The sequence below is a fragment of the Gekko japonicus genome, unplaced genomic scaffold, assembly GCF_001447785.1.
Source record: "Gekko japonicus isolate JY-2015 unplaced genomic scaffold, Gekko_japonicus_V1.1 scaffold195, whole genome shotgun sequence".
Classification (NCBI taxonomy): Eukaryota; Metazoa; Chordata; class Lepidosauria; order Squamata; family Gekkonidae; genus Gekko; species Gekko japonicus.
The window spans coordinates 240,206-259,242 of NW_015163099.1; the positions used below are offsets into that span (position 1 = coordinate 240,206).

Here is a 19,037-nt window from a genome sequence, read left to right on the forward strand (position 1 = left end):
AATCAACCCTGACTGTTCCCTGGAAGGCCAGATAATGAAACTGAAGCTCAAATACTTTGGCCACCAAATGAGAAGGGAGTACTCACTGGAGAAGACCCTGATGCTGGGAAAGATTGAAGGTCAAAGAAGACGGGGACGGCAAAGGATGAGATGGTTAGACAGTGTCATAGATGCAACAAACATAAAATTGAGCAAACTTCAGAGGACGGCAGAAGACAGGGGTGCCTGGCATGATCTTGTCCATGGGGTCGCAAAGAGTCAGACTCGACTGTGCAACTGAACTACAACAGTAGAATATCGTCTTTACATAAACTCCACAGTCTGAAAGTCCTGGCTATCAAAGAAGTTGTTGCCATGCACCTTATGGTCTCCAGTTTTACCTCTTAACAGCAAAGATACCCAGAAAAGGCCACATTCAAACATCTTAACACACACTTGTGTAGAGATCATACAAGAGTAAATGTTTCACAAAGATCTTAAGACTGTAAGGATCAAAACCTGTTCTTTGAGCCCTGACCTGGATAGCCCAGGCAAGCCGTCTTGTCAGATCTTGGAAGCTAAGCAGGATTGACACTGATAAGTATTTGGATGGGAGACCTTCAGATATTACCAGGGCTGGGAGGCCAGAAGCAGGCTATCAAGCCACTTCTCTGACCATCCTCCATGCCCCAGTAGGAGTCGCGCGCACACACACACAAACACAAAAATACAACCCCCCCCCCAAAAAAAACCCACCTGTTCTTTGAGAAATGCCTAAATACTAAGTGGCACAATCTGAAGCTTCTTCAGTACCATTTAAATGTTTTCCATGCAGCTAACTAAAGAACTGCATTGTATTCTATAGCAGCTGATAATGATATACCTCACACAAGACCTTTTGGACCCAGGATCAATATTTGTAGAGGGGGGATGTGACTAAGCATACTAGCCTTACACCATGTCATGACTTTCTTCAGCCTGTCATCAGAAAACTTCTTGGAGGACAAGAAAGATTCCTTGGTAGACATGAACCCATCCATAGTCCCCATTACCTCAGAGTGTTCCTTTACTCCCCCCCCCCCATTTCTCTGAAATGTTCCCCAGGATCCCAGGAACAATGGAGGCATACAGCCAGAGCCAAAGTCTGGATCAGGCAGAGAAACACAACCTTGGCAGTCTAGGGCCTTTCGCACTCCACTTGCCCTTGGGAGGAAGACATAACTCTCTAAGCTGTGGCCAGAACAGGGAGCTATTCTGGCTACCATAAAGAATAGGCCATCAGTTCCCTTTATAAAAATGAAAATCAACCTTTGCTGGTTCAACATCTCTTACAAACCAACTTTTGTTACAGCCCTGGACAGGGCATTTTCTAGTTCTCTAGACTCTGGTGCCTCCTTGTGGACACATGAACACACATCCACACTACCTTATACTGAATCAAACAACTGGCCTATCAAGATAAATACTGGCTACTCAGACTGGAACTGACTATTCAGCATCTCATAGAGAGGTCACCTACTATCTGATCCTTTTTACCAGAGATACTGGGAATGTCTGTGATTGCGCTGACTCACTATGTGTAATCCCCCTTGAGTCCCGGTGAGAAAGGCGGACTATAAATAATGTGAATAAATAAATAAATATTGAACCTGGGACATTCTGAATATCAGCCCATCCCACACATCTCAGTTCCCTGTTCCAGCTTTGGCCCCAGCTTCAGTTCAAGCATTGGCAGAAGGCTCCAACGTGGTCTGCTCTTGGCTGACACATGCCATCCTGATGCATCCTAAACCAGCTAGGTACAGCGGCTGACACGCCACCCATTATTGAGTGTGCTAACACCACTGCCCATGTTCATTTTCCCAATGTGAGTAAAGTACCTATGCATACTGTACCTGTATAGATTCCATTTCTGTGAAAGGAAAAATTGAAAAAAGCAATATGCAGTTTGCACATGCATAAATTACTGTGTCTCTGTGATGTAACTGCAGGCAGGCAGGCTTGTAATACTCAGTCCTCATCCCCCTCTGTGATAGTGAATTTGAGTATGTATGAGTATGTGCATGTGTGCACATTCTAAGTATTGTAGAAGTGGTTTTGATATCCATTTGTAGTATTCAGAGATATCTGTTTTCAGGACAGACAATATGTGTTTAAAATTAATTACTTTACTTTCAGAATATCTGTCTTCACCAAATTTCCCAAATGAACACAACTGGTTCATATCAGTTTGTGAGCCATTTCATCCCATGCTTTCTGCTCCCTGCCACTTTTGGTGGAGAGCAGAAAGCAGGGTGTGAAACGGCTTCAAGCCATTTAAACCTCTGGTTTCTGTTCCCCACCGCACGCTCTTCACAGGGAGCAGAAAGCAGTGGTAAATGGCTCTGAGCCATTTAAACCAAACAGCTGACTGGCAAGAAGCACCCCACCACTCAGCTGTTTTTCATAAAAAGCAGAAAGCAGGGGTTTAAATGGCTCAGAGCCGTTTAAACTCCTGCTTTCTGTCTTCGTGAATCACCAATAAATGCCACAAACGCCATCAAAATTCATGGAAGTTTGTGGTGGCTCTTCAGTTCTTGAACATTGCTTCCTGAACCATGAATGGGCCAAAATTCATGATGAGCTGGTTCGTACCCATCCCTATTATGCTATTTTGTGCAGGAAAAATAAGAAAGTATTTTCTTACAAATAATAAGCAGGTATAGCATAATTCTGCTCCTTAGGATTTCCATAATGGCAGTTTCTTAACACACAGCCACTTACACTTCAATATTACATGATACAATAATTGCACACCACTTTCACAATGAAGTGTGTATTAATGATATCCTGCATTGTTGCACTGCAGAGGAAGCACCTAAACAAACACCTTGTTCCTGCTGGTACAGTTGCCTCTTTTAATTCTTTAGCCTAATACTCATCTAATCAGAAAATATCTGTACATGCAACTCACACTCACAGACTGTAATTTCATTTAAGATATTTTTACTGAACTGAACCAGCTGTTCAGAACTGGCATATAAAAAAGCCACACCATGAGACAATACTTAGGTATTTTTAAGGAAACCGACAAACGTGTTCAGTACCTCAGTCTCATAAGAGCTGGCAGTGCTATGTTCTTCCATGTAAAAGGTTTAAACAGTTATTACAGTGTGTCATAAATTTTAACTTGTAATTGAAAATCTCTCCACTTCCCCAGGAAAAAAAAATCCTGTATCACTTGCTATATAATTACAGACTATACAGCTGGGTCTCTCAGGCTTTGCTAGAAATCTGAAGACATGAAATGCTGCACAAACCCTAATCAAATTTTATTAAATGTTAAGCCAAAGAAATGTCATCCCCATACCACAGCATCTCAGAAAGCAACAATGGCTCTAGATCTAAGCCTAAGTAAAGCACAAGATTCAAGACCTGATTCAGGCCATATTTAGTTAGAAGTCATTACTGATGTTCTCCATCATTTAGGGATCTCACTGCCCTTCATTATAAACGTGCCAGTCCTATTTGTGTCAAGCACACATCAAGGGGGGGAAAACCAGCCACATTAATAAACCACTCAAAGAAGTACAGTGTTCTGATAGCTGAGATTATATTTTCCCAACTCTTTGAGGATGACATCAAAACCATTTGATTCAGCCTTTGCAATGCTGATTTGCTCTGCATTTTTCAAAAAGATACAGTATTTAAACTATATTCAATAATAAATATTCAATGGTAAAACCTTTTATTTCAGCTGTTGACACAAGAATTTCCTTTTCTGTTTCACTGGCTTGACACAAGTCATACTTGATTAACTGTTCCCCTAACCTTTGTGGCACTGTAGATTTGGACCGAAGCATAATTTTTAGAGCATTTAAATAAAATATACTTAAGGTTCCTCTATCCTTGATTCACAATGTATTTTACTCTTGGGCCACAGATTCAAAATGGACAGCTCCTATGATAATCTTGCAACAACCCAGAACATAGAATTTGCTGTACAAAATTAAATTGTAATTTTAATGCCAATATTTTTGCATAACAGGCTGTTAATTAGTTAATAGTAATTCATGATGTATAAATGTAGATATAGAAAAAACAAAATTCAGAAAATTCATACTATAAAAATGACCAGTTATTGGCAATATAACCTAATTTTTGTCTCATACCCTCTGTTTAGGATTTCCACTTGTTTTTAATTGAACTCTGGCTATAGTTACATGTTCATTTGTGAGACAACACTGATGGATGATTCATACATTCCCAGAAGGGCATGGCTGCTGCCCTCACATTGATGGATTCATGCCAATACAATAACAAATTGTCATTTGTACATTGTTGTACACCACCCTGAGTCTTGTTTGCACTGTAGACGGCAGTTTAGAATTTTAATTAGTAAATAAATAAATAAATAGAACTACCAAATTAATATGGTGAACAAGATGTCCAAAGTATTCTGATGGAACTCCAGGAAAGGACATGTCCTTTAATTAAAATAATTATATAGATTTCCATATTGTTCTTAATGAAGCTGCATCACATCCCACTATCTATTTTATATTCTTAATCCTTGCAAGGGACTGGGGTGAGGACTGCTGAGCTTCCCCACCCGATCTCTTGGCTGCTGGTTCAGTGGGGGGTGGGGGCGGTGGCAGCAAGGACTCCTGTTGGATTATCTTAGCTCAGCCAATGAATGATCTTGCTCAGCTCTTTTTCTTTGACCTTGACTTTCTTTCCAAAGTTTGAAGCACCTGATAATATAGCTCAGACCCCTAGGGATATCTGTGTTCCCTGTAATACTCACGAGAGGATATTTCTTCCTCATTTTGCCGCTGCCGGCCCAGCTCTCACACTGCCAGCACGGCAGGGACTGGGGTGAGGACTGCTGAGCTTCCCCACCTGATCTCTTGGCTGCTGGTTCAGTGGGGGGTGGGGGCGGTGGCAGCAAGGACTCCTGTGCCTCCCTGTCCAACTCCTAGTTGCCAGTTTGGAAGGCGAGCTTGCTGGCTCAGTAGGGGAGGCAGCTGGGACTCTCTTGTCCCCCTGCCTTACTCTTTCCTTCCTTGCTTAGTTGGGGGATAGTGAGGACCCACACACACCCTACTTTTTCCTTGCTGGCTCAAGGGGGACAGCAGTGAGGGTTTCTTCCCACTGTTACCACCTGTGAGCTCCTTCGAGGCTTCCATCTTGTTGCTAATGCTGGCTCACAATGTTTGCTGCTAGGCTTGCCAAGGCTCCCTCTCCATGATGCTGGTGAGCTCCATGTGGCTCCCGGACTCTGCTGAGGCTTCCTGAAGCCACCTGACACAGGAGGAGGAGGGACATAGGTGCTTTGTCTGTGCTTGTGTAGACAACACTCTTTTATTTCAAGGGAAATTTAAAGCTCCCAGTGTATTTTTTAAAAACATTTTCAGATTTATCTGCAAACCTGGGGGTGGGGGTGGGGTCTCTTAACTTTGCAGAAGAATCTGTTTAATGTCAGTGTGGCCCCAATCTGTGGATTTAGATACTCGTAGATGGGGCCAGACTTCACTATTAGAGAAACAGATTGGAAGAGTTCTACCCATGGTTATGAGTACTGGGAGCACAGTAGAGCCTCACACTTTTCCTGTCCCACATTAATTCCTTGTCCTTTTCATGATTTTGACCATCATATATAATGAAATATATCATTTCTATTTATTTTTGTTTAGGACATTAGTATACTCTCCTTTTCTGCTAACACAGAATTTCTTAACCTGGAGTTGGCAACTCCTTCCCACCCAACAGCCCACCTACATTTATCTGCTCCTCTGTCTATAGCTTTCTCTCTCCATCCCCTAGCAGTTCACAAACTGAATCAATTCTGATCAGTTCGTGAGCCATTTAAGGTTGAAAACCCTGCTTTCTGCCCTGTGTAAATGTGAGCCATTTAAGGTTGAACACAGATTGAAAACCCTGCTTTCTGCCCTGTGTAAAGCCGTAGGGAAAAGAAAGCAGGGGTTTAAATGGCTCCAAGCCATTTAAACCAAACAGCTGTTTTCCATGAACCACATTAAAATTCATGGAAGTCAGTGGTGGTTCTTCAGTTCACAAACATTGCTTCACAAACCACAAAATGGCCAAAATTTGTGATGAACTTTAGTTTGTTAACCAGTTCATGCCCATCCCTATTCACTATTAAGATTCAAGGAAATGCATTGTTTATATCATTGTTTGTGGAAGTCACAAATTAATACTACAAGATTATTTCACACACACAAGTAATGTGTAATTATTCCCACATGAATGTAACCTGGGTGCATGACCGAATGGAGGAAAACAAACCAGCCTTCAGTATGAACCACTTGATCACATGGAGATGGAAGTATCCATTATCATGATCATAGACACTTAGTTTTTATTTCCATGCCAATGTTGCCAAAGACATCTATGTAGTTTATTATCTACAGAGGGGATATGCTATGTAGTTCTTTGTTTCTGTTTGGAGATGTTACACTGAAATTTCTTTATCTGACAGGAATGTATGCTATAATAAGCTACATTAATGCAAGTCTCTGAAAAGTCTTCATGAGTGTTAAAAATCCTAGCCACAGTACTAAATTAAAACAGTTAACTCTGCACTTCTATCACCTACTGACATATCTCAAAGTGGATGGCATGGTAGAGAGCCAGGCAATATGCCAGCTCTATTTAGATGTAATTTTATTTGATTTAATTCATTTATAGTGACAAACCTTAATTTGTCTTTAGGAAAAATAGTCTTGGAAGTCCTCAGGCTGCCTTCTTCTCCCTTTGTGTGTAACTGGAAATTGGAATATAAACTAAAGTTCTGGTTCTGAACTGGAAAAAAAAAATCCACCTATGGTTTGTATTCTTTTGTCTACAAAACCAGAATTTCAAACTATAGTTTAATCCAACCAAAATTGTAAGACTGAAAATGAATTCATACATATTCTGTCTCTCTCTGCACATCAATATTCAGTCTCTTTTCTATGGTTCATTGTGTCTTTCAAGCAAAGTAATTTAGGCAAACTGTGCTTAATACATTTTTAAGTTAGAAATGCTGGATAATTCTATTCAGGAGGAGGAGGAACAGGAGAGGAGATTGGATTTATACCCCGCCCTTCGCTACCCAATGGAGTCTCAGAACAGCTTAAAATTCCTTTCCCTTCCCCTCCCCACAACAGATACTCTGTGAGGTAGGTGGGGCTGAGAGAGCTCTGACAGAAACTGCTCTTTCAATAACAGCTCTAACAGAACTATGGCTTGCCCAAGGTCATCCAGCAGATGCAAGTGGAGGAATAGGGAATCAAACCTGGTTCTCCCAGATTAGAGTCCGCACACTTAATCACTACACCAAACTGGCTATCACTTTAAGATATATGCAACCTCAGTTTTAGAAAATGATATCTTCTCATAATAGTGTATGGAATGAGAGGAAAGTACTGAGAATGGAAATTCTGTGATAAGAGGCATTTAAACAAAACTACAAAACTGAAATTTTATCCATTGAGAAATATACAGCAATCTGATTCAAATAACAAATTGTCACAAAATGAAGCATTATCAAATTTGACAAAGAAACAGCAACAAAGAATAAAAAAATAAGACTAACTTTGAAGCATCAGCTACAAAGAATTTTATATTACGGCCATCTTAATGGATATGTCTTTTGAAAATCAGCTCATCACAAAGATGTAGTAAATCCAATGAAAATAAAATATTGTGTGGTATGTTAATTTAAAAGGCAGTCTGATGTCTAACCGTACAGGTTACACAAAAATCATATTGCATAGAGCCTTCAGTGTGGGTCTACAGAACAACAACAAAAAATCTTGCTCTGGAAAGCTGTTATTTCTTCCACTGAGCTTGTTAATCAAACACAAAATCTTCAACGTGCATGTAAGATGATCAGGTGCAAATGAAGCCTAGATCACTGTTCCTTTAACAACCATGAGAAATAACTGGATATAATCTTTTCATTCCTGCATGACAAACTTCATTCCCAACAGAACTATTAATGGTAGACAAGCCCCATATAATTTTTCATCTGACATCCTAAGAACATGAGTGTGGCTCACTAAGTTAAGGATAGGTACTGCTACAGCATGCATTCTACTAACCATGCAGTGCTTTTATGTAGTTATTTTAAAACACTGACAGCATTTTGCATTAAGAAATTAATAAGAATTATCCAGAAAGAAGACTAACAATTAGTGTTCTTCCTACCTTCCTCTTGGCAAGTCGTTATCATCTTTTTTCCAACGAACTGTGGGCTGAGGATCACCTTGTACCTGACATCTGAATTCTACAGTTTCTTCTTCCAAAACCACCTGGTTAATCGGTCTCCTGAGAAATGTGGGTCGTTCTTGAAAACAAAAAATCCAAATTTAAAAAGTAGATTGATTAAATTTAAACAATTCAATTCACAGCAGACACAGTGTCTGTGCATGGGATTCTAACTGAAACAGTAGATCGGTAGTTTTCTATAATCTCTGAGAGAGGACAGGATTTCAGAAGTCTTTTTTATTTATTTGCTATCACCTCAACTGGTTATGAGGATCAAGTGTGACTCACCTTTTTCTGAGTGTATATATGTCATTAAAGCAAAAACTCAAAATATTACAACATATAGTTCAATGAAAAGCTCACAAGTAAAGAAACAAGCCAAGAAGTACAGAGTAGAGGTACCACAGAGGCAGAAATTGACATAGCCATTATTTCCATTGCATTATTTCTACAGGTCTCTCAGTGTAAGTAATTTCCATTGTTGTTTTCTGCCTACTTATCACTCAGATAGTTTCCTGAATATGTCCAACAGTTAATTATATGTCTATAGAGCGACCAGAGTGAATGCCATTGCCAATGCAATTACCATTCTTTACGTGAGATTAAATGGATTTGAATCACTTGCATAATTTGGTTTCTATGTTAACCTCTCAGGAGACAAAACAACAGGGCTTAATTATGAGAAATAAATGGATATAATCTTTTCATTCCTGCATGACAAACTTCATTCCCAACTGAACTATTAATGGTAGACAAGCCCCATATAATTTTTCATCTGACATCCTAAGAACATGAGTGTGGCTCACTAAGTTAAGGATAGGTACTGCTACAGCATGCATTCTACTAACCATGCAGTGTTTTTATGTAGTTATTTTAAAACACTGACAGCATTTTGCATTAAGAAATTAATAAGAATTATCCAGAAAGAAGACTAACAATTAGTGTTCTTCCTACCTTCCTCTTGGCAAGTCGTTATCATCTTTTTTCCAACGAACTGTGGGCTGAGGATCACCTTGTACCTGACATCTGAATTCTACAGTTTCTTCTTCCAAAACCACCTGGTTAATCGGTCTCCTGAGAAATGTGGGTCGTTCTTGAAAACAAAAAATCCAAATTTAAAAAGTAGATTGATTAAATTTAAACAATTCAATTCACAGCAGACACAGTGTCTGTGCATGGGATTCTAACTGAAACAGTAGATCGGTAGTTTTCTATAATCTCTGAGAGAGGACAGGATTTCAGAAGTCTTTTTTATTTATTTGCTATCACCTCAACTGGTTATGAGGATCAAGTGTGACTCACCTTTTTCTGAGTGTATATATGTCATTAAAGCAAAAACTCAAAATATTACAACATATAGTTCAATGAAAAGCTCACAAGTAAAGAAACAAGCCAAGAAGTACAGAGTAGAGGTACCACAGAGGCAGAAATTGACATAGCCATTATTTCCATTGCATTATTTCTACAGGTCTCTCAGTGTAAGTAATTTCCATTGTTGTTTTCTGCCTACTTATCACTCAGATAGTTTCCTGAATATGTCCAACAGTTAATTATATGTCTATAGAGCGACCAGAGTGAATGCCATTGCCAATGCAATTACCATTCTTTACGTGAGATTAAATGGATTTGAATCACTTGCATAATTTGGTTTCTATGTTAACCTCTCAGGAGACAAAACAACAGGGCTTAATTCTGCACACGAAATAAAAGTATTTTTCAAACAGAATTTAATCAAATCTCATTCCAGAGCAAAAAAGTTTTTGAAAGCATTGCTTGCTTTTTACAGAGCTCTGTCCATAAATTGTGGTGGTGTCAACAGTATTCAACACATAAATTAAAATCACAGCCATATAGAACAGGTCTAATGTAGCTGTTTTATAAGATTCAGCTGAGTAAATAAAGTATCCTTTCCCCAGACTTTGTTTCTGTGGTGAATAGTAAAAGTCTTTGAAGTGGGCTATAAAATAGGTCACGGTTGTAAAGCAGGAGTGTTCAGGAACTGGAATGACAGGGCCAAGAGTGGAATGACAGCCCCGGTGTGGAGCAGGAGTGTTCAGGAACTGGAATGACAGGGCCAAGAGTGGAATGACAGCCCCAGGGTGTGCCAGGAGTGTTCAGGAACTGGAATGACAGCCCCAGGGTTCAGAATATTTTTTTTCCAGTTTTTCCTCCTCTAAAAACTAGGTGCGTCTTATGGTCAGGTGCGTCTTATGGTCCGAAAAATACGGTAAATTAAAATCACAGCCATATAGAACAGGTCTAATGTAGCTGTTTTATAAGATTCAGCTGAGTAAATAAAGTATCCTTTCCCCAGACTTTGTTTCTGTGGTGAATAGTAAAAGTCTTTGAAGTGGGCTATAAAATAGGTCACGGTTGTAAGTCATCTCAACTGTTTGGAATATTGCTGTTATGACCTTTATGACTTCTGAATAAACTTTGCTTAAAGTTATAAATGTGACTAGTTATTGGATAGGCACATTCAGACACCCATGTTATGATTTAGACTTCCTTTATTGAGTGCAACAACGTCTTTCAGAAATTGCTTCTATAAGAGTGAATATGATCCTACTTTTGCCTAGGTTTGAAAGCTGGTGACCCACAGCTTAGCCTTTGTAGTTACTTTCTCCTTATTTAATTGTGCATATGTTCCACAGAACTTATTAGAAGATATTATTGGTTTCAGATACTACTTTTGCATATCCCTCAAGGGAAAAAAATACTTAGAGTGTTAACATTTAAGTCACAAGACTAAACTGGTTGACTGAAGGCTATGACATGTTCTGAACAGTACAGACCAACTCAGACTCAAGGCTACATTCTTGTCCATGACAATTTTGTTGCAATGCATAGTCTGTAATGGAGTGCTACATACACTACAGCACTGACACTGGGACTGTATACTAAGAGTAGTATATAAATTAAATAATTGATGCCTCTCTAACACAAACAAAATATGGGGAGATTTCTATTTCTTCTTCTTTATAGGAATGGGTGGGGAGGGAGAACGCTCACATTTACACCAAATACTGAGAATATTGCCCTTAACTATGTGCACTGAAACAACTATTCTCATTTTAAAAACAGGCCAAATACAAAATGAAGAGCTGTTCACAGACAGCAAAACATTCTTAATGTAAAAATATTTTAATATTATTCGATAATAGTCAAAATTTTCTATAAAAACTCCAAACTCATCTCTTTAAAACACTTCTGCTTTTCCATTTCATCTGGTTGTGTTTATCTATAGCTCTGTTCATAGTTTTAAAAAGTCTTCTGTATACAGTTTCAGTCCTGGTCTCCCTGCTCTTCCCACTGGACTCCTAGTAACCACCTTACTTAGTGGTATTCATTTTCACCAGAGGCGATGCCTCAAGCTAAATTCACTGCATGGAGGTGTGCAGACCTTGATGACTGACATGCGAGAACTGATTTTCAGTATTCGTAGAAACCATTTCCAAGACCAAAATAATGGGGGTGTAAATATTAGAAAAGAAATATGTAAAAATTCATTAAAAATAGGACAGAGGTATACATATGAATTTCTTCCTTATTTTTAAAGAATGATTTACTCAGCAACTGACTTTCTTCTGCCTTATTAAGCACTTAGAAAAAAGGCAAACTTTCTACTGCCGAAATAACAAATACTTATCATTACTTCAATGACAGTCCATACAGACTTAAGAAGTTAGAACATAACAGGATTAGATTTGAGTAACTTCACATAGGATTACAGTGTGGATTTATAATGAAACCTCCACATGATGATTCTAGTACACTTCTGTGAGATGAGTTCCTTATGTTAGAGTGCCAGGTACACAAACCTTTAACAAAGTGATTTCAATTTTTAATATGAGGTTATTTCATACAAACAGCATATTTTTGTGTCCCTGTGTACTGGGAGTTCTAGCATGACATTCATTGAAGATTAATGCCAACCCCAAATTGAAGAATTTATTACAAATGCACACTCATAGTGAAAGCTAAAAACCTCAGCCTCAATTGGCCTACAATCACTGGGAATACTCTGAAATACTGGCTAGAATCTGAATTGGATCTTCATAAATTCTAAATTCATCCTATGCCAGTGATATGATAACATCACAATATAAACATATAACTTGTGAATTAGCTGTAAAATTTATGTTGACATATGCCTCTGGCTTTTTTGAAAAACAATGACAGCTGTATCCATTAAACTATAACAATAAAGCCATATATGATTTTCTGGTTATATTTTGATTCGTAATTTTGTTCATGCTTCCTTTTGTTATCTGTTTCTTCTGATATTCTTGAGGACTGACTATCCATAAGAATTGTGTCTGATTTCACCATTATTTTCTGGATTAGTCTTTTTTCTGCTCAATCTATGACAAAAATATGACTGACTGTACACTCTGGAGAGATGGGGGGGGGAAGTGTAGCAACCTGTGAATCTCTGTGAATGCCACTGGAGGAAAGGGCCAAGAACTACACAAGGATATCCATCTATAATTTATGGCTGGCAAGTGGTGGGATGTTTGAGTGCAGGTAGACTGGCAGGAATGGTTTCACATGATACTGTAATAGTTTCACATGATGCTGCAATATCAATTTTGGCTGAAAATCTGGAAGAGCTTTCACCACATTGCACAACACTCCAGGAACTCCCATGATCTCTATGGTTTTTACCAGAGTTACAGGTGTATTCCTAGAGTATTTTGCGATGCATTGCTGTCTGTGGTGATCTCGCCTTCTTCCCTCCCTCACATATGGAATTTTCTCTTTACTCCTTTCTTGCTTGCTGGGCAGCCCGTACATCTATTTTCTTATTATTTGTTAATCTATGGTTGTCACACCCTGTCATGTCATTATACAAAAAGTCTCTTATTTTGTGATATTTTTAATCTCCTGACAGTTTTTGATGATTATATAATGTATTTTTGGATCTCTTTTAATTGTTTTATGCAATATTTTATATTGTTATAATTTTTAACTATACTGTGGTCTAACCTTGAGACCTTTGGTCAAATGAGCTAATAAATAAAAGGAAAAGGATTTTGATGCTGGCCCAGCCCAGGGACTTGAGGGAGGAGACAAGATCACCTGCTAATATTCTACTCCTGTAATGCCACATGAGAGGCTTTTGAAAGTTGAAATAAGTCTGAAATAAAATAAAGTTTGAAATAAAATAAAAATATTTTATTTAACTTGGAGGGGGAAAGGTCAGGTGGAATCAGAGGTAAGATTAGAGGTGAACCGATAATAAAAACTGACATAACTTTGTAATCACACTAAATCCAGCTAAAATGTTGCCAACAGGTATGTGTTTTTGCTTTTTAACAAGGTTTTTGAAACTTTGAGGAGAGAGGCTTTCTTTTCAGATTCAACTTTAACTCACAAGCATAGGTTTCTGAGTTTCACTGATATTTCACATTTAAAAGGCAGGAATTTACAACAAACTTCCCAAAATCCTTCTCTCTGCACAGAAAAATGATCACTCCTATTTTATGAGCTATCTTCCTTTTCACTGGGCAGGGGTTACTTCTCTTGACTATAAGTTCTGTCCCTTTTTGGGTTGAATGGGGATCTTCTGGGATCCTCTCACTCTTCTTTGCCTCTTTCCCAGTCCTCACTCAGTACTAAACTCTCACTTCTTCAACTGTTAGTTCTTAACTAACACTCTCCACAGAATTCCCTTTGAATAGCCTGTCACTTAAAGGTTCTCAGTCTCTGTGAGGCATTAACCCTTGACAGTCCATCACACAGGCACTTCCTCTTTTGAGGCTGGAAATGACATTGCAGCATCATATAATTCTGTTCCTTTCCCCGTTTACTCCCACTGCTCATTAAAACAGCAGTGAGGACTGAGTGACAAAGGGCAGGAGGACAGCCTAAAAACAGCCCCTTCTCAAAGTCATTGAAGAAGCTACAATGAGTGTGGCATAGGGTTACCAACTTCATCCAAGTTAATTTCTTGATATCTGGGGGTGGTGCTTGGAGAGTAGGGCTCCCAGCTCTGGGTGGGAAATACCTGGAGATTTGGGGGTGTGTGGATCCTGGGGAGGGCGGGGTTTGAGGTGGAAAAAGGACCTCAGTAGGATACAATGCCACAATCCAAAGCAGCCATTTTATCTAGAGGAACTGAACTTGATCAGTTTATCCCTACTGGGGAGAGTAGAGTTTGTGGGGGATGTGATGCCACAGAGTACATCCTCCAAAGTTGTTATTTCTTCCAGCAAAACCAAGCTCTGTCATATAATTTTGGGAGAATTCCAGACCTTATGTTAAGATTGGTAACCTGAGTGTGGCATTTATGATAGAGTTAAATGTCTTACATTCAGATCAAAACCCTGTACTACAAATGAGATGCATACTACAGACATTGTAATGTGAAGACAAGGCCTTTATTTTCAGTGTTTAAAATGCTAGAATAACAAAGCTTCTTTTCAATGGGATTACTTCAGGAAGGACATTTTGAGGGTCTGGCTTTTTAAATTAGCTTCAAATAACTGAGAGCATTTGGAAATCCTGACAGTGGAATAAATACATATTTCTCAATATAAACTATTTGGATAGATGGACTTTTGAGCCCTGCAGCTAATACTTAAAGATACTGAATTTTCTATGTAACAAAGGAAGATTATGATGAAACTAATATTTTCCATAGTTCTTTAGTACACATGCATTCATATTTTGAATTCCCCTCCCCCGAAATTCATTTAACAAACCTTGGAATTGTCAGTGGTCTGCAGTTCTTGACTACAGTTTACTTAATATTTACACAGAAAAATTTAGGAAATTTTAAATGTAAAGAAGTAGCTTCTATTTCAGTTAAATACATATATTTTGAAAAGTCCTAACCTTAATCCAGTAGTTATAATGGAGACATTAATCCAGTATTAATATTCTGTTTAATGCAGCAGACCTATTCAGTACTGAAAAAGCTATCACCTAACAGGATAAGCAGGCTACAGGAGACCATCACAAATGAAAGATTAATACAGTTCAGTCTCAAACAGTTATACCAATCTATGTTCACTGAAGTCAACGGGCAATACGGGTGTAACTCTGTTTAGGACTGCATAAAGTTTTTGAAGTATTTGATATTTTAAAAGTAAACTTGGATCTTTGGTTTAAATAATGCATTTGAATGGGAAGTTGTAGTTTGATCCACATCTGTATTTATAAAATGTGTCCATGTTCCATTCAGTGTATTAGGATACCCCAAAATAGATTATCAGCTTTCTCTGTTCCTGGGGTTCACTGTAAGATGCATTAGAGAAACAATATGAATACTTGACAATTCTCAAATTGTATGAAGAAAGGTGGCAGATTAAAATGTAGAAATAATATATTTTTTGCAATAAAGTACTTTTTTCATTTATTTTTTTTTGGCCTTATTCAAGAACCCTGCATTGGCACATAAAGCAAGCCTACTAATGGTGTGCAGAAATGTCACCACTGAGAGTTCTGCTACAGTAAGGTTTATAATACTATCTATTATGTCGTTGCTAATAGGATAGATTTAGATTTAAGATCACTCCAGCATCTCTCCCTTTGTATTTAACTCTTCTCATGGGGGAAATGAGTCCAGTTATTCATTTTGTTGCCTGGAATGTTCCGCTTGTGAAGCTCCACCAACCTATATATTGGCTGGATTTTCAATCAGATGAACAACAAACCTAACTGCAAATTTTAAAGAGCAACCTTTTTGGAAAGGGACAGTGTGATAAAAAAATCTAGACTTATGGAAATTATATCTTGTGAGTCTAGACCTAGTTCTTTGCTTATTGTTATAAAATGTTTCATCTACCAGCATAAAAAATAATTTAAACAAGCTACATGACTCTGAAATAAGGCTGCCAAGCAACTAGAGGGTACACTGCCCCTGAGCGCCTGAAAAATAAATAAAAATGGCTGTCAGGTCAAAAGTGTGACATCATTTGCAAGGCAAAACCTGGACCTGTCAGCCCTCTTTAGAAATTATTGGAAACTTTACCATAGAGTTTCTGGGAATTCCTAGAGAATTTGACACCTTGGGTTGCAAGGTCATGCCTGGTTGTGAGGCCAAGCCTGGCCACCAAGCCTGACAACTTTAGCATGAAACTCTGTAGCACAATCAGAGGTCATTTCGGGGGGGATCGCGGGGGATCACAGTTCCCCCAAGTGAGGTACGGGGGCGGGGCACATGACGAAGCCCCGCCCCCTGCTTCCGGCCGCCCCGCTTCCGGCCCTCATTCAGCCAGGAGGAGGCAGGAGAAGAGGGAGGGTAAGTTGCTTTCTCCCTGCCTCTCCCCACCCCTTCCTGCCTGGGGCCAGGGAGGGCCTTCGTGGGGCTTCCCTGCACTCCCACCGGCCTTGCAGGTTCACCGCCAGGCCCCTCATGGGGCTTGGCAGTGGAGCTGCAAGGCCGGCGGCGGCCGGGACCGTTGGGGGCGGGGTGTGTGGCCTTATGACACACTTCCGGTGATGTCGGGGGGTGTGGCCTTATGACACACTTCCGGTGATGTCAGGGTGTGTGGCATATGCTAATGAGTTATGCTAATGAGTTCCCCTAGCTCTTTTTCTACGAAACGACCCCTGAGCACAATCTATCAACTGTTTTAAATGTATCTCAATTATATGTGATAATTTTTTACTGGCAACACTATCATACTGATTGGTCGTCAGTCGCCTGGATCTCCGAGAAAATCCCCGAGAAATGGAACAACACAACGTCCGCCGGTAAGAAGAGGACAAGACCATGCCGCACGGGTGCTGTTAGGGCTCCCCCCCCCCGAAAGATTGTGCCCCTAGTTAGATATTAACTACATAAATATATGTAGTGCCTGTAAACCGCTCTGAGACCCATTAGAGGTCATGAGCGGTATAGAAATTGAAGGATAAATAAATAAATACTGGATTAAGGTTCCTGAATGTATGCATCTGTACAGCTATATCTGAGTGTGTTCAAACTGCACAAGGAGGGGGGAAAGTGATATTCTATTCACACCCGTACTAAAAATTAGAATTCTTCAGATTTCTACAACACTGTAAATTAGGAAATGTTTTTCAAAAATAATTGCAGATATAAAGGCCTAGCAAACATATGTTTTAAAAGTTTATTTACCAAAAACAGTCAGCTCTGCTGGATCACTGTCCCGTTCTCCCACCATGTTGGTGCCAACACATGTGTACATTCCCGCATCACTCTTTCTTGTGTTTGAAATCATAAGTTTCCCACCTCGTATCTGTATTAATCAGAAGGAGAATGCCTATACATTTTAATATACTTTTATTTAAGTTTCACATCTCTAGACTTGACCCCCCCAATAAAGTATTATACTTTGCAGCATTCTGTCTGTATAAAAATACTTTACAATTCTTTATTCATCTCATAAGATCATTGTCTGTAGGTTTGAGTAGGAAACATTGACTTGCTCAGAAATAAAGCTAAGGTCTCAAGAAAGATCTCCCAAGTTCTAACTGATGTATCTACACTGGCCTAAAATCTTCACCTTTGTTGTGTCACAGGTAGACTAGCAATTTTCTTAGAATGACAACCTGTGGCTTTAGCCACAGGTGTCACCTTTAAACAACACTACAAACTGAAAGGAAAATAACCAACGATAAGAAACCTAGCAAAACACATCATTTTTAATGCACTGTAGTTAAATATCCTTAAATAGCACTATCTTTCAGCCAAACTTATCTGACAGGGTTGTGTGTAATAAAATAGTGGCTGCTTTGAGGCTACTTAAATACAATGCATTTAACTATCACAAATAGTAACATTCAGGGCTTTTTTTGCAGAAAAAGCCCAGCATGAGCTCATTAGCATAATAGGCCACACCCAACAGCAGAAACTCATAAGCATATCAGGCCACACCCCTGACATCACAGCTCATTAGCATATCAGGCCATACCCCATGCCTTCCCTTAGCTTGCCCGGGCACCCCGCAGCTGCAGGGAGCCTGGCCAAGCTGGCCCTTGGACAGGCTGGGGAAGACATGGGGAGGCATTTAAATGCCTCGCCAATCCTTCCAGGGCTCCCCCTGGCCCGCTTGTCTTGGAGACGCTGGGGGGGGGGTTGCTCTCCAGGCCTTCCCTCTGTAGCTATGCATGCAGATGTTTTGGCTGTAGTGAGTGTGGCCAACTCTGAAACCAGCCAGAACAACGTTCCTGTGCGTTCCTGCCCAAAAATAGCCCTGGACTAACATTTGCACAAGGTTAGGACTTTTGAAAGCAGTTCAGGTAAACACAACTATGTATGGGTCTGAGCTGCAAAACTGTTCTGTTCCTAAATTACACTAAATCCAGCTAGGGTTTCCAGGCCCCAGTTGGGTACGATGGATCCCTGATCCTAGGCCCCTCTATCCAACACCAATCAGCTGGAAAACTAGGCCTAGGCCTGCATTGCTGGCAATGAGGCAATGTCATTTCATGCACTGGAAGTGAAGTCATTGTGTTGCTGGTGGTGCAGGGGTGCTCTGGTATTTGAGTAAAAAAACTCTGTGATAAAAATGAGTTCTACCATAGAGTTTTTGTCCAGATACCAGAGTGTCACCATGTCACTGTGATGATGTCACATCCGGTGCATGCTGAAAGTGATGTCACTAGCTTAGGCCTCTTTTTGCTCCTGCTAAGCCCCCCCCCCCTGCCAGTTGCCATGGGGGACCTGGCAACCGTGAATCCAGCATGAATGTAACCTACTAGCAAACTGTTAGAGGTATTATCAGGTGTCTTTTTGCCCTGGAAGCCTCTGGAGCGCTGCTCCGGCAGCCCGTGTGGCGGCAAGCCCCGCCCCTGGGTCCCCCGAGCCCACGCAGGAGCGCTGCGGCTCGGGG

At 39.8% G+C, this 19,037-nt stretch overlaps 1 protein-coding gene across 1 annotated transcript in view; it reads right to left on the minus strand.

Annotated features, from left to right (window-relative positions):
* ROBO2 (roundabout guidance receptor 2) overlaps nucleotides 1-19,037 on the minus strand; it is a 714,921-nt gene that overhangs the window by 217,353 nt on the left and 478,531 nt on the right. Inside the window, exons 4-5 of the mRNA XM_015406679.1 lie at nucleotides 17,321-17,441; nucleotides 9,187-9,325 (exon numbers count right to left, since the gene is read on the minus strand). Coding sequence (XP_015262165.1) covers nucleotides 9,187-9,325; nucleotides 17,321-17,441 — 260 coding nt within the window. The remainder of the gene's footprint in view (nucleotides 1-9,186; nucleotides 9,326-17,320; nucleotides 17,442-19,037) is intronic.